At 38.5% G+C, this 12,584-nt stretch overlaps 1 protein-coding gene across 2 annotated transcripts; it reads right to left on the bottom strand.

Annotated features, from left to right (window-relative positions):
- Positions 1 to 763: 763 nt before the first annotated feature.
- On the bottom strand, positions 764 to 10,404 carry LOC103699196 (potassium transporter 10). Of its 2 annotated transcripts, XM_026801842.2 has the most exons (10): positions 9,843 to 10,404; positions 9,251 to 9,749; positions 9,061 to 9,114; positions 4,743 to 5,003; positions 4,610 to 4,662; positions 3,848 to 3,971; positions 3,474 to 3,728; positions 1,978 to 2,384; positions 1,213 to 1,821; positions 764 to 994 (listed from the first exon to the last, which is right to left on the bottom strand). In XM_026801842.2, exons 1-10 carry the CDS (start codon positions 9,879 to 9,881, stop codon positions 980 to 982), a joined length of 2,316 nt encoding a protein of 771 aa, XP_026657643.1. In that variant the 5' UTR covers positions 9,882 to 10,404; the 3' UTR covers positions 764 to 979. The 2 variants fall into 2 exon arrangements, with proteins under 2 accessions (XP_026657643.1, XP_017696571.1); XM_017841082.3 differs by having other exon boundaries at positions 885 to 1,821.
- Between the last annotated feature and the right edge of the window lie 2,180 nt (positions 10,405 to 12,584).

The raw sequence follows: 12,584 nt of genomic DNA on the forward strand, positions 1-12,584 counted from the left end.
ATGAGTTGGGCTTTGAGATTCCAACCTAAAGTCAAAATGCACTCGCAACCATCTAAGAAGCCAGTATACGTGGGGTCAAGTGCTTCCTGTTTGCTTGGCTGCTCTAGAGCTTACGCTGATGCTTCCGATTACACTGGATGAGCCATTAATGATCCCTTTCTCCTGTTCATCTTGTAGGCAGATCATGCCAATTTAAATAACTACAACCCTGATTACCTGGAACACCAGGTTGAGATCAGAGATTCGACTGAAAGTTTAGAGAGCAATCGAGAAAATTGGAGCACCGTTAATATACCAGGTTGAGATCAGAGATTCTTGACCTGTTTTTCCACAAATGTTCCAAATATAATGATTCTTCTAACATCATTAATAAAAATCATATTTATTTTAATTAAAAATAAAATAAAATTTTAAAAATACTTTTTTATTCTCCATTATGATTGCCTTATAAATATTTTTTTTTCACATCTATCCATTAAAAATATTTTAGTTATTTTAATTTAAAATTAATAATTTTTTAATGATGTTAGATGGTGTGTGTATATATACAAAAATAAAGATAAAAAAATAGAATAATAAAACAAGTAAGATATAGATAAAAATATCAATTTTGAAAAAATATTCATACAAAGTTCAATATTTATAAAAATATTAATGCAAAAAAAAAATCCAACTAAAAAGCTTTTCCGAGTGCACCTTGGGCAAAGCCGAAAGGGACGAGAGCAGTTTTTCCTAAAGCCTGGCATAATTGGTGCCACAGATATCATAACAATTCTTCTAATGGATAGGACTGGAATCGCCACGGCAGCACAAACATTCAAGGATGACAAAATATCCTGAGCCAAAGTCCAGCAACCCATCATCATCATGTAGAGCCATTGATGTTAGGTTTCCCATGATCAGCAATGCCTTCAGCACATTATCCGCTTTTCTTACCGTATCTTTCAACCTCAATAGTGTATCAGATTGTTTAATCTGATTAATTACATTCTCTCTGTCATAAATTCAAGACAAGTTAAAAATTTTGCAGACATGAATTCTTCTTTTTCATGCTTTTGCCCCTTCATCACCCGCAAGAACGTGGCTTCCCACGAATGCTATTTGAAAACAGCGCAAGGTGACGAGAGGCTAAACTTGTACAATAATTTACATGAGAAACGAACATATACAACTGTATCATCAAAAAACTCAGACACGATAAATCATCCCTACCTCCAGAGTGGATGCATGAGGGATGCCAACTGCATAAGCCGGACACCTGCTATTCCTGCTCAAAAAATCATACCCTAGATCGATCGCCAGCCTCTTGATCCAACCTGAGCCACTCTTTGCCCTGACGTAGGAACGCCCAAGGATGAAGGCCGTCCCTGCTTCCCTTGCCTCCATCAAATCCTGAAGCTCCTCCCTCACCCCGCCATCCATCTGCGGGCTCTCGGGCAGCACAAACCTCACCTTTTTCCTCGTCGCAATCACCGGCGATTGTATCTCTCTAGAATCTGAAGGGCCGGCCGCATCCGCTGGCTCCACATCGACCTCGCCAAAACGGACTCCAGCTCCAACAACAGCCATTCTCTCTTCATCCTTCTCAGGCTCTTCCGCTATGCCATTGGCTTCAGAAGCCCCTGACCTTATGAACTCTGCTATGCTGCAAACCAAGTCCGTCTCGAACTCCAAGTCGTCCTTGTGGACATCATGGTATCCATAGCGGACGATGCACCTATAGAGCCTGTGCTTCTTGGGGCCGATTCGACCCACAAGGAACCGCTCCTCCGGCCGGACGTGTGGCACTTGGACTGACTTGATGCAGAGGAAGACGAGGACCTGATGCATTGTGGCATGTAATTGAAATTGTGTGAGGGAGAAGCAGATCCCATAGAAGAACAATGATCAAGAAACATATCGAACATAGGTCATTTTTACTATTTAATGTGCTCGATATATAGTTTACCAGTGGAAAAGCAAATTAAAATAGCAGACCTGGTGGAATGCAGGTAGGTTGGTGACGAAATGGGAGAAGATGGCCGGGATTCCTGATACTAGCTCAGTATGTATGAGGCCAATCCCTTTCACGCGAACAATTCCAAGGGAAGGACCGAGGCTGAGGAGCCAGTTGATGGAAACCTTATTTTGGACATCAAACTCGTATTTCTTCAGGGTGCCATAGTGCCAGACATACATGATAATCATGACAATGATGGAGAGGGCAACAGGTACCCAAGCTCCTTCTAAGAACTTGATAAGAGAAGCCGAGAAATAGAGAGCTTCGATTGTGCCAAAGAAGAGTAAGAAACATACAGCCACAAAGATGCTCTTACGCCAACACAAGACCATCACCAGGGACATCAAGCAGGTGGTGACCAGCATGACGGTTATTACTGCCAATCCTGTTCCAAGGAAGAACCAAAAAAACATTAGCTCTTGTCGTGATTTATAATACAACTTGCACATGAGTAGGAATAGTGAAACAACAAAGGTTTTCATTCAGACTGCGCTGGATTTTCTTTTTTATTTGTTTTTCTATGCAAAGATGGTGTGAAAATGATGAAAGTCCAAGCAAGCATCCTCTTGGAAGGTACTATTCAGTTGCAAGAAATTTAGTGAAGAATCTGCTGACTTAAGATGTATACAAGTCACTAGTTAACATCCATAATGGGATACAAATATCGAATATGTTCATTTACAGCTTGACCGCTTATCACTTTCAGTATCTTCACATCATGTGCTAGTCTTGAGGGCATCATGGTACCCATTATAATCAATGGTACATTAAACAGGTCTAATGTTCATAAATCGCAGAAATCATGTATGGTCTTCATGATAAAGGGTCCAAAAGACTTGGATTTGATCATTATCTTTATACAAATCCAAAGTTGACAATCAAAGATCTTGATAACTACAGATAATGGAATATATAGACAATATTACAAATGGAAGGAGGAAATGAGCTAATATTTCTAAATATTTTCATTTAAAAGCCAAAATCTTCGTTGACAAAGTCTGATCATGATCAAGTTTACCTAACTGACCTGATTATGGGCGTCAATAGTTCAAGCTAAAATTCCTAAGATTGATCTTCAGCAAATCATCCAAATCAAATCAATAGATCCAATATATGACATATAATACCAAATGATAGTTTCAAATTTGATGCAGAGAAGGATTTAGGATCAGAATGAAGAGAGCCTTGTTATAACTTATAAGTTGATTTCTAAAGAGGTAGCTCAGTCAGTTACAGTAGTTTCAACTAAACATTCAATGCACGTGTAAAGATTTAATTATTAAGGGCAACGGGAATTGAAAAGGGTGTCACCTATGTCCTAAAATTAGTTCCTATCAGAAGGCACATAATTATTCAAACAGCAATGACTGCATGCCTCTGTGTATACGCTTGAGGCTGGTTTGTGATATGTTAAAACAGAAGGGTTAAGCATAGAATTCAAAGGGAATAGCTGATTATATCTCCAATGTCTTACCTGATGCATTACCCATGCGCTTTGTGTCTCTGAAACCAACAGTAACAGCCAAGCACAATATCATTAAGATCCAGTTAATCTCTGGAATGTATATTTGTCCATGTACTTTAGATGATGTGTGAATTATCTTCACTCTAGGAAAGCAGGCCAAAGCAGAGCACTGTTTGATGATGGAAAACGTGCCAGTGATAATGGCTTGGCTTCCCACAACAGCTGCAAGTATAGCTATTGCCAAAACAGGCCATCTTATCCGCTCTAACAAGATAAATCTCTAAATATCAATATGCTGAAAGTCAACATGTTATACATAAAAAAAAAAATTCTTGATTCCATTGTATTAAAAGTACAAAAACTTAAAAGTGACTACTGACTACCTGGTACGGATACATAGAATCCAATTCGATAATCACTTTGAATAATATGATGTTTAGATAGATATGCAGCCTGTCCCATATATGCGAGGATCAATGATGGATAAACCACAGAAGTAAAAGCAATCTGCAGATGAGAATGGTTCATTAGAAAGATCTAGTACAGTACCCCTGGCTGCTGAAAGCATAACAAACAAGCAAGGTGTCTATGAATGAAATATAACCAGTCCCCTTACAAGAAGGAGCATATATCAAATTGCCTAAACAGATATTCATGTCCCTCTAAATCTAGATGCATAACCATAAGTGACAATGATCAACACAGGAGAAAGTTACAAGAAATCTATACAGAATCCAATTCTCCAATCAAATAAAAGAAACCAACTTTATCAGCTCCAAAAGGTTAGGTAAAAGACTAGCATGGTCTTAAGCAGAAGCTCGAGAAAGAAAATATAATATTTGCAACATGGTAGACCGCTGCGATTGGATACATAAGTGACTGTCATATAATTTGCCCTTGTAAGAATTCTTCATTTGCTACTTCTCATCAGCTAGCCTAAAGATTCAAACAAATCGATTATTGTCATATAAGAATGCAAATATGTACATGGAACTGCAAGAGTTGCAAATGTAAAATTTCAAGAGAACTTGGAGCTCTAGGAGAACTTATTAAAATTATTAAACAGATGCATCAAATAGAGCATGCATGTCCAGCACACCACAGGGAGTTAAGATTCCTTAAATCTTTTGACTTATGTTTCTTACCTTTATCGATAACTGTGAGAAATGTCCCAGATCAGCAAACATAGCTTCAGAACCTGCAAGAATGAAAAATAATTAGAATATGATATATGCATAATGGGCAGACAATCAGAGAAAATAAGTCATGTTCACATACCTGTAATGCATAATAAGATTCCACCCAAGGACATCCAACCTCCTCTTTGAGTCTTTTTCAAGAACTTGTACATGTAGTACGGAGAGAGTGCTTGATAAACATGTGGGTTCCAATGGAAAATGTTATAGACACCAATCATGCTGATACATAGAAGCCAAGTAATGACGATTGGCGCAAAAAGAAATCCCACTCGATGGGTACCATAATGTTGCAGAGCAAACAAGCAAACCAGTACAAAACATGCAACAGGAACTTCCACATCTGCAGGTTAATGGATGTTGAAGAAGTAAATATAAATTCAAAACCTGATTTCTGTAAGTATGGATTTGCACAGGAAAATCAACAAAGCAAGTGAACTTGAAGGCACAAATAACTGATACATAAGCAACCGGCGAGTACGCAGCATACTTAGAACTCAGTCTGCCAACAGTCAGCAACTGAATGGCAATCATTTGTCAGCATCCTAAGCAACATATTATTTGTCTTAAGTCCATAATTTCATTCACAAATTACATCCTATATAACTACAAGATGTGTACTGAACAAAAATAGTATCTTGACACTCAACTCATAATACAGCTGCTATAAGTGAAAAAGAATGAGAAGACAATAAATTTACCTGTCATGCTATCTCTTGAGTTTAGAAATAATCTTACATCACTAAAACCCTACTATCTCTTCACCCTACTGAAGACAGGACCTAGAAAAGTAATCCTAAATTTGATATGCAGTCTCCAACTTTCATGATTATTCTAAAAAGTTCTCTTCTTGCAACCTCTTTGTCATGTTCAATTCATGTTCTTTCACTTCTTTGAGGGAAGTGGCATCGCATTATCGCAGCTTTTGCTAATAGATATGTCAAACTGCTTCTGAGCAAACCTCAGTACGGAGCCAAAGTCAAAGGTGGTGTATATTATTCCAGAATAAGGTACGATAGCAGAAAGGAAACAGAAAAGGAAATAAAGGGAAGAACAAAAACCAAGCTCGTGAGTTCAAGAAATAAAGGGGCCAAAATCACAACACACTTTTCCAGTAGATGAACGAAGTATCTCAAACCCATAAATTTTATGTATCCATCCTTTATGAATTACCAACCACTGATGTTATGTATGTGTTGTTATTCTTTTGTATAAGGATTTCCACAAGAAATGGGATCTCTTCTTTTGGAGCCTACATCATGGTTCCATCATGCACTATTTAACATGTTCTCCAGTGCTCATTGTGCATGAATCCCTTATTTTCGTAGGATGGATGCCGTGCTGAAATATATTCACCCCAAAACTCGAGGAGAACTTGTTCCTCAAATTTTGGAATACTAAATCATGGGATCACCATCATCTACCCTTCATAATTCTATATCAGGACTGATGACTTGCTGAAATGCAGTATTCACCCCAGAACTTGTTCCCCAAGTATTGTGATATCAGAGCATGGGATCGCCATCCTACATCATCATCTCCGTCATTGTGTTGAATTTACCCTCTCATGCATAGAATCTAGCAGGACTTATCAATATAGTAAAAGTTATTGTAAACCAGCTTTTAAAGAGTTTGCTGTAATTGGACATTTATCAATTCACCAAGTTTCTTGTAAACTTTTCACCGCCAGTGCACCATGAATGCTGACTTCTATATGGCTAAAATAAATCAGATTTTATTTCGGGATCTGAATACTTCTTTGGTGAGCCTCTTCGATCCTTCAACATCACCATACCACCAAAGGACTTGTGATAAAACTCTCATTTTCACCTCCCCTTTAACTACAAAAAGGGTGGCCTAGAGCATGAGCCTCCCGTTATTATAGGATCTTGGGAGGGTCAGATATACGCAGCCTTATCACCACATGTTTCAAACCTGTACCATTACGCCAAGGCTTGCCCTCTCCTTTTCAACTGCAAATAGTCCCTCAAAGATAATATCCAACATGAAAGGACATCATCACTTCAAATAGCAATGGTTCATTTTAATCTATTCAGCTTTTAAAAATATCACCCTAAAGAACATTATTTCTATTATCTCCTGCACTGAAATTCGAGTTTTAGGCTTAAAAGGACTTGTTATTTCTTGGATTCACTGCAGGACCTAAGATTTTGGTATGAGGTGAAATTCTATTATCCTTTTTTAGTTTAAGTTGCCTGATATAAGGCTTGTTTATGCTGCATGTATGTTTAGCAGGAAAAGGTTCTCCTGACCTAAAAGGGTTCCAAGTCACCCTGCTAGCCTTTGGGTTTATTGTCATCTCAATCTGCTTTATGTTACTACTGTATTTGGACTTCATCAAACTACGGTGTTTCTTATGTATCACGTATGGCTATTCCATGCCATCTAACATAATTTTATATGCAATGCTTGACTGATTTTCAGTAAGCTGCTCATGCTTCCTTCCATGTCATGTCTATAGCAGCTTGTTTTCAAAATTCCCCTTAAGCTCACAATTCCACCCCCTGATTCACATTGAACTAAATATAGGCTATAATATTCTTCTAATCTGAAATTTCTTTTTGGGTTCTTAAAACTTTCATGGGTTCTTTTGTTGATAATGATCTTTGTTTTGTAGAACATCCAATTGTCTCGTTATTTAGTCAAAGCTGATTCTTGGACATCTAGGTTATTGCATTTTTTCTCTTAACATATTGCTTCATTTTCGGGTCTGAACATGCTATGGTACGTATCTTCATACTTAGGAACCTTACTTCAATTGCATGTGCCTCAGACCCCAGCGACGACTTTGGTACTAGAGCATTGTTATCTATCTGCTTGTGTGGCCATCTAAGAGACCTTTGCTTGAGATTTGAAAATCTTGAGAGCGGCCAATTACTGCATCTTACACTTCACTTCTGATGGAGTTGTTCCATTTTGCATATATCCTTTGTACTTCATGATGTTAGTTTTCTTTAAACCAACTTCACTATCCAAAAGACCTTGTCATGAAATTTAGCAATCATTTTCACCATTGATTGCTTATATTGACGAACAGTCACACCTCCACTGCACCCTAAAAAGTTCTGACACCACGAATTTGCAGTGTTGCTGTGATGCTCGAAACTTCAGTCACTCCAAGTGATGTCACCAGCTAGCCTACTCACTCAGTGGAGTGCATCAGCTAGTATTCTCATGATCAACCAAATATATGCCAATCTTGCCATCTTGAAGTTCTATGTGATGAAGCATTGTTACTTCTTGCTTTGTTATCCACACAACCAGTTGAGCAAATTAGGCCACAATTTTGAAAATTTATATTGTCACTTCAATAAGAGTCCATTATGCTGCCAGAGAACCAGTCATGCTCAAATGAGCTTACCTGAAAACTCTCTACGCACCTGCAAACTATTCTTGTTACTTATGCTGGTCGATCTGTTTGGTTATCAGCACCCATAATTTTCCATCCATGGCTGTGCATCCACAAGCATCATCCTATCTCATCTGTTGGACTTGATGCCTTAGCCACCTCATATCAAATCATTCATAAACATTTCTAGTTATATTGCCTCTATAAAACATTCCCTTCCTGTTAACAGTTTAACAACTTATCTTCTTGTCTTGATCCTGTAGAAAAGTCATGAACCAACTTGGGCAGGATATGTTATGATTGTAATGGCAACCCCTAGTTTTGTATAAACATTGCAACATATACATGTTCAGCTTGTTGTCCATATTATTCTTCCAGAGCTCTAAAGAAATTATAAATAGACTGCCCCGTCAGTCATTCATCAAAATGATGAAGTCCCTAGTATACTTTTGAATCTACCGTGACCCCTTTCTTATATATACCAGATGAGCTGAGGATTCATCAATCAGAAGGGCCAGCCTGTATGAAACTAAGGCCTGATGCATCACAATTGTGGTTGTCCGAATAATATTAATGTAAACAAAGTTGCATATATTTAATTCTATGTACCTGGTTGAAACAGCTCAACAGATGAGTGTAATCTGCATCTAAATGAAGATCTAAGGTTGCTCTCAGGCTACCCAGAAGAGTATATTGTTAAATTAGACAAGCAGAAAGTTCAACCAGAGCATGAGAGTCCAGTTATACGGATCTTTGAGTCTCAGTCTCAAACGTTTACCAAACAACCAAGCAATACTCAATCATTTGCATCAATAGAACCATGATTAAAAAAAAAAAAAAAAATCATCGCCACGCTCTAGCAACAGCCTATATCATAAAAGAACCAAATGATTATGATCGTGCCGCTCAAATCACTTGCAAAAGCAAACTATTGATTGTCCAGGCCGCATTTTTCTCTGTCTACAGTAACTTGTTCCATACGCTATAATTATTTATCCAAGAAAATATTCAAACCTCAGAATTCCCTTACATTTATGCTGCTCTCTGGACGTTGAAAGCTCCAGCCCCGAAACCGCCGAAAAAACTGCCAAATCACTGATCGCGTAATCAGAAAAGATTCAAAAAAGGAGAGAGAGAGAGAGAAGGGGGGGAGGGGGCGGGACAAAAACCAAATAACCCAAATAGAACTATAGAAGTCCAGGCCAAAGTAAGAGCACGACCAGAAATAGCAGGGGTGAGGACGCCGTCCCCGATGACCATGCACGTCCCTATGAGCGCCAGCACCAGCAAGCACCGCTGCAGCACCTGGTGCTTCTCCAGCATCCTCCTCACCCTCGACGCGGCCGCGCCGCCCACCGTCCCGCGGCCGCCGATGCTCTCCCCTTTTTTATACGCGGATAGCTCCTCGTCGGCAAGCTGGCCGTTAGGGAGGAAGCCGACACGGGCGTGGCGGCAGAGGAGGGAGTAGAGCGCGAAGGTGCCGCCCTCGCCGTTGTCATCGGCTCGGAGCACGATGAAGACGTACTTGAGGAGCGGGACGAGGGTAAGGGTCCAGAAGACGAAGGAGAGCACGCCGTAGATCTCCTCGTTCGTCTCCGAGTGCTGGATGTCCTCCGCGAAGGTGCTCTTGTACACGTACAGCGGCGACGTGCTCAGGTCCCCGTACACCACCCCCAGGCTCTGGTACGCCAAAGTTAACACCGCCCTCCACGAATCCCTCTGTCATCACCCAGCCCTCGAATCCTTATCAGCGCATAAAAACTAGATGCCAAGATGAGATGAGACAGGGAACAGATGAGCAATCCAGCTTACCTTGGAGGGACTGGAGTAGATGCCGCCCTCGAGATCCATGGCAAGCGGAGAGGTCTCAAGATCTTGGAAAACGCATTGAATTTTTCCAGAGAACGCGTCGATGGGAAAGAAAGATTTCCCAGCTAAATGCTGGGGGAGTGAGAAGCTCGAGAGGGGAAAAGGACAGGGCAGGGAATTGGGTTTGGGTGAAACTTCTTTGATTTTTATGGGTTTTGGTAGGGGTAGGTGAGATTTTAGAGCCGAAGGTCAAATGGGGATCGGAGGATCATCCAGGGAGGGTGAGAAAAAAGAAGAAGAAGAAGAAGAAAGAAAGAAAGAAGCGAAGAGAGAGAAAGAGATAAGAAGGGGAATTGAATGGAGCGAGGAGTTGGTTCGGAGTTGGACGGTTCCGCTGCAGTTTTGTTTGCTGATAAAGGGGTAGGCCGGGGAGTTTTAATGGCTGCTCGGAGGGGGTGTCAGTTTCTGTACGGGGGAAGGGAAGAAACGGTTCCGAGAGTTGCCGCTGAGATGAGAGGAGAGTGGAGGCAGTGGGTTTTGAGGTGTGGAATTGGTGGTGGCCTTTTTTTTTTTTTGGTGGCATTTGGGTTATGGGTGTCGAGGTGGCCTGGTGGCGTGGGAAAAAAAAAGGAAAAAAAATTAGGGTGGGGAGGGGAGGGGGATAAAAGGGTGGAATTGAAACTTCTTATTAGAGTTATTAGAGAGACGATGAAAAGGTCAGTTGCATGTGAGAAACATTTTGGACGGCAGAGGTCTGCAGCGAAGACTTTGATTTTTTTTTCCCCCCATATCTAACTATACTATTGCATACTGTACTCTCAAAAAATTATTTCATTTGACGAGAAATTATATTTTATAGTAGATATATGATACATGCCATTAACCAGAGCCGCTCATTTTTTTTAAACTTCTTTCATTGAGTGTCTGATGCATCTTATAGTATTTTTGTTTTCTAGATTCGTATGTTTGTTTCACTTTACTTTTGTTGGAATCAAATGGTGTTTACGCGGATGAAAAAGAGAATCACAAAATGACATTCAGATGAGACACTGAAAAAATTGACTTCAACATTCCATTCACATGTTACCTTTATTTACCCAGATGCAAGAAATAGATTTGAACAAGATATATTTCTCATATTTCTTTAGAAAATTGTGAATGTATTTTTCTAAGGTGCTCTTAGAAGGGGACAGGAGTCCAATCCAAAAAATTTCTTCATGTGTCCAAGAGATAAACAATAAATGCCAGCTATATCACCTTCTATTGTAATAACTATTCGAATTATACCTTGCTATTTTTGTTAATCTCTTGAAATTATGATTTTGTTTTAATTCAAATGGTAGTGCTCGCTCCAGACTAGTATGAGCTACCCATGTACCAAAAAAAAAATGATTTTAGATATTTATATCTCTAAATCAATTCAAATAATATATATATATATATTTATAAAAACAATAACACAATCTAGTAGTATTATTAAAATCAGATTATACTGGGGTAAATAAAGAAAGGCCGTTACTTTCGTTCCAATAATAAAGTGGCTCCGGATGGCAGGTATTGTGACGATACACAACGCTGCAAGGGAGACCCTGCTTTTGCTTTTTGGAGGATGAAAAGGAGGGGGGAGAGCGTCGTTTACTGTGCTCGATACCGACTTTTTTTTGCTGTCGAGTGCTTGCCACGAATTGGCATGATATGCGGTAGCTCTTCTTAGTGCAGCTGGCGGCACATACGGCTTATCAACGTTTTGTTACAGCATCAGCCCGTATTGTGAAAGAGGCGTTGATGTTGAGTTGGTAAGGAGAGACTGGGCTCGTAAATGGGGGTCGCATCGAAGTGGCATGGAGGTGGACATCTTTTGCTAGAAGGAATGGATGTAAGCTTTCCTTTCCTAAAGGTGCCATTTCGTGATCCGAACAGAATCTTTGAGATAATTTTAGATCACCGATGATCCTTATTTTGGAGTAATTTGATCCCGATGATCTACGCTATATTCCAATAATTAAAGATTTCTAAGTATTCACAAATAACTTATTTGGTATTCCATAAAAATCCAAAATTACTGGCCATATCATACCAAAACTTATTCTAAAAAAATATATTTATTAATCATATAGATATATTATAATAAAATTATTAATATATTTATTAGTAGTATATTCCAAAAATATTTATTAGTTTTTTAAATTATTAATCCTATAAGATATATTAATTGTTATTATAGAATTAATGTTTTTATTTATATTTATTCTGATTAGAAAAAAAGAAAAATAGAACTAATATATTAAATAATTTCATTATATAAATATAAAGTACACTAATATATTTCTAGTATAATTTAAAATTATCATTGAATAATAATATGACAATAATACGATTAATAATATATTATAATATAATATATATCATAAGTATAATATATTTAATATAGTAATTATTTTAGTTATACTAAAGGATATTTTTGTCATCAAATTTCAGCCTAAGATCACTTCTTTAGGGTGATTTTAGATTTCGGGCCTCAAAAATAGGTATCTTATTATTAGATTAGGTGGCAATTTAAAGAGTGGGGATGATTTGGGATTACTACTACATAGAATTATCATGTTGCAACTAAATACGGTAATCATATTACTTCCATCCACATCACATTTAATTTTGGGATGATTATTGGATACCAAATACTCCCAAAAAGATGACCATGGACTGGGGACATCATAAACACTGAGATATTATAATTAAAGTGAA

This window comes from Phoenix dactylifera, unplaced genomic scaffold (genome assembly GCF_009389715.1).
Source record: "Phoenix dactylifera cultivar Barhee BC4 unplaced genomic scaffold, palm_55x_up_171113_PBpolish2nd_filt_p 000529F, whole genome shotgun sequence".
In the NCBI taxonomy this organism is placed as follows: domain Eukaryota; kingdom Viridiplantae; phylum Streptophyta; class Magnoliopsida; order Arecales; family Arecaceae; genus Phoenix; species Phoenix dactylifera.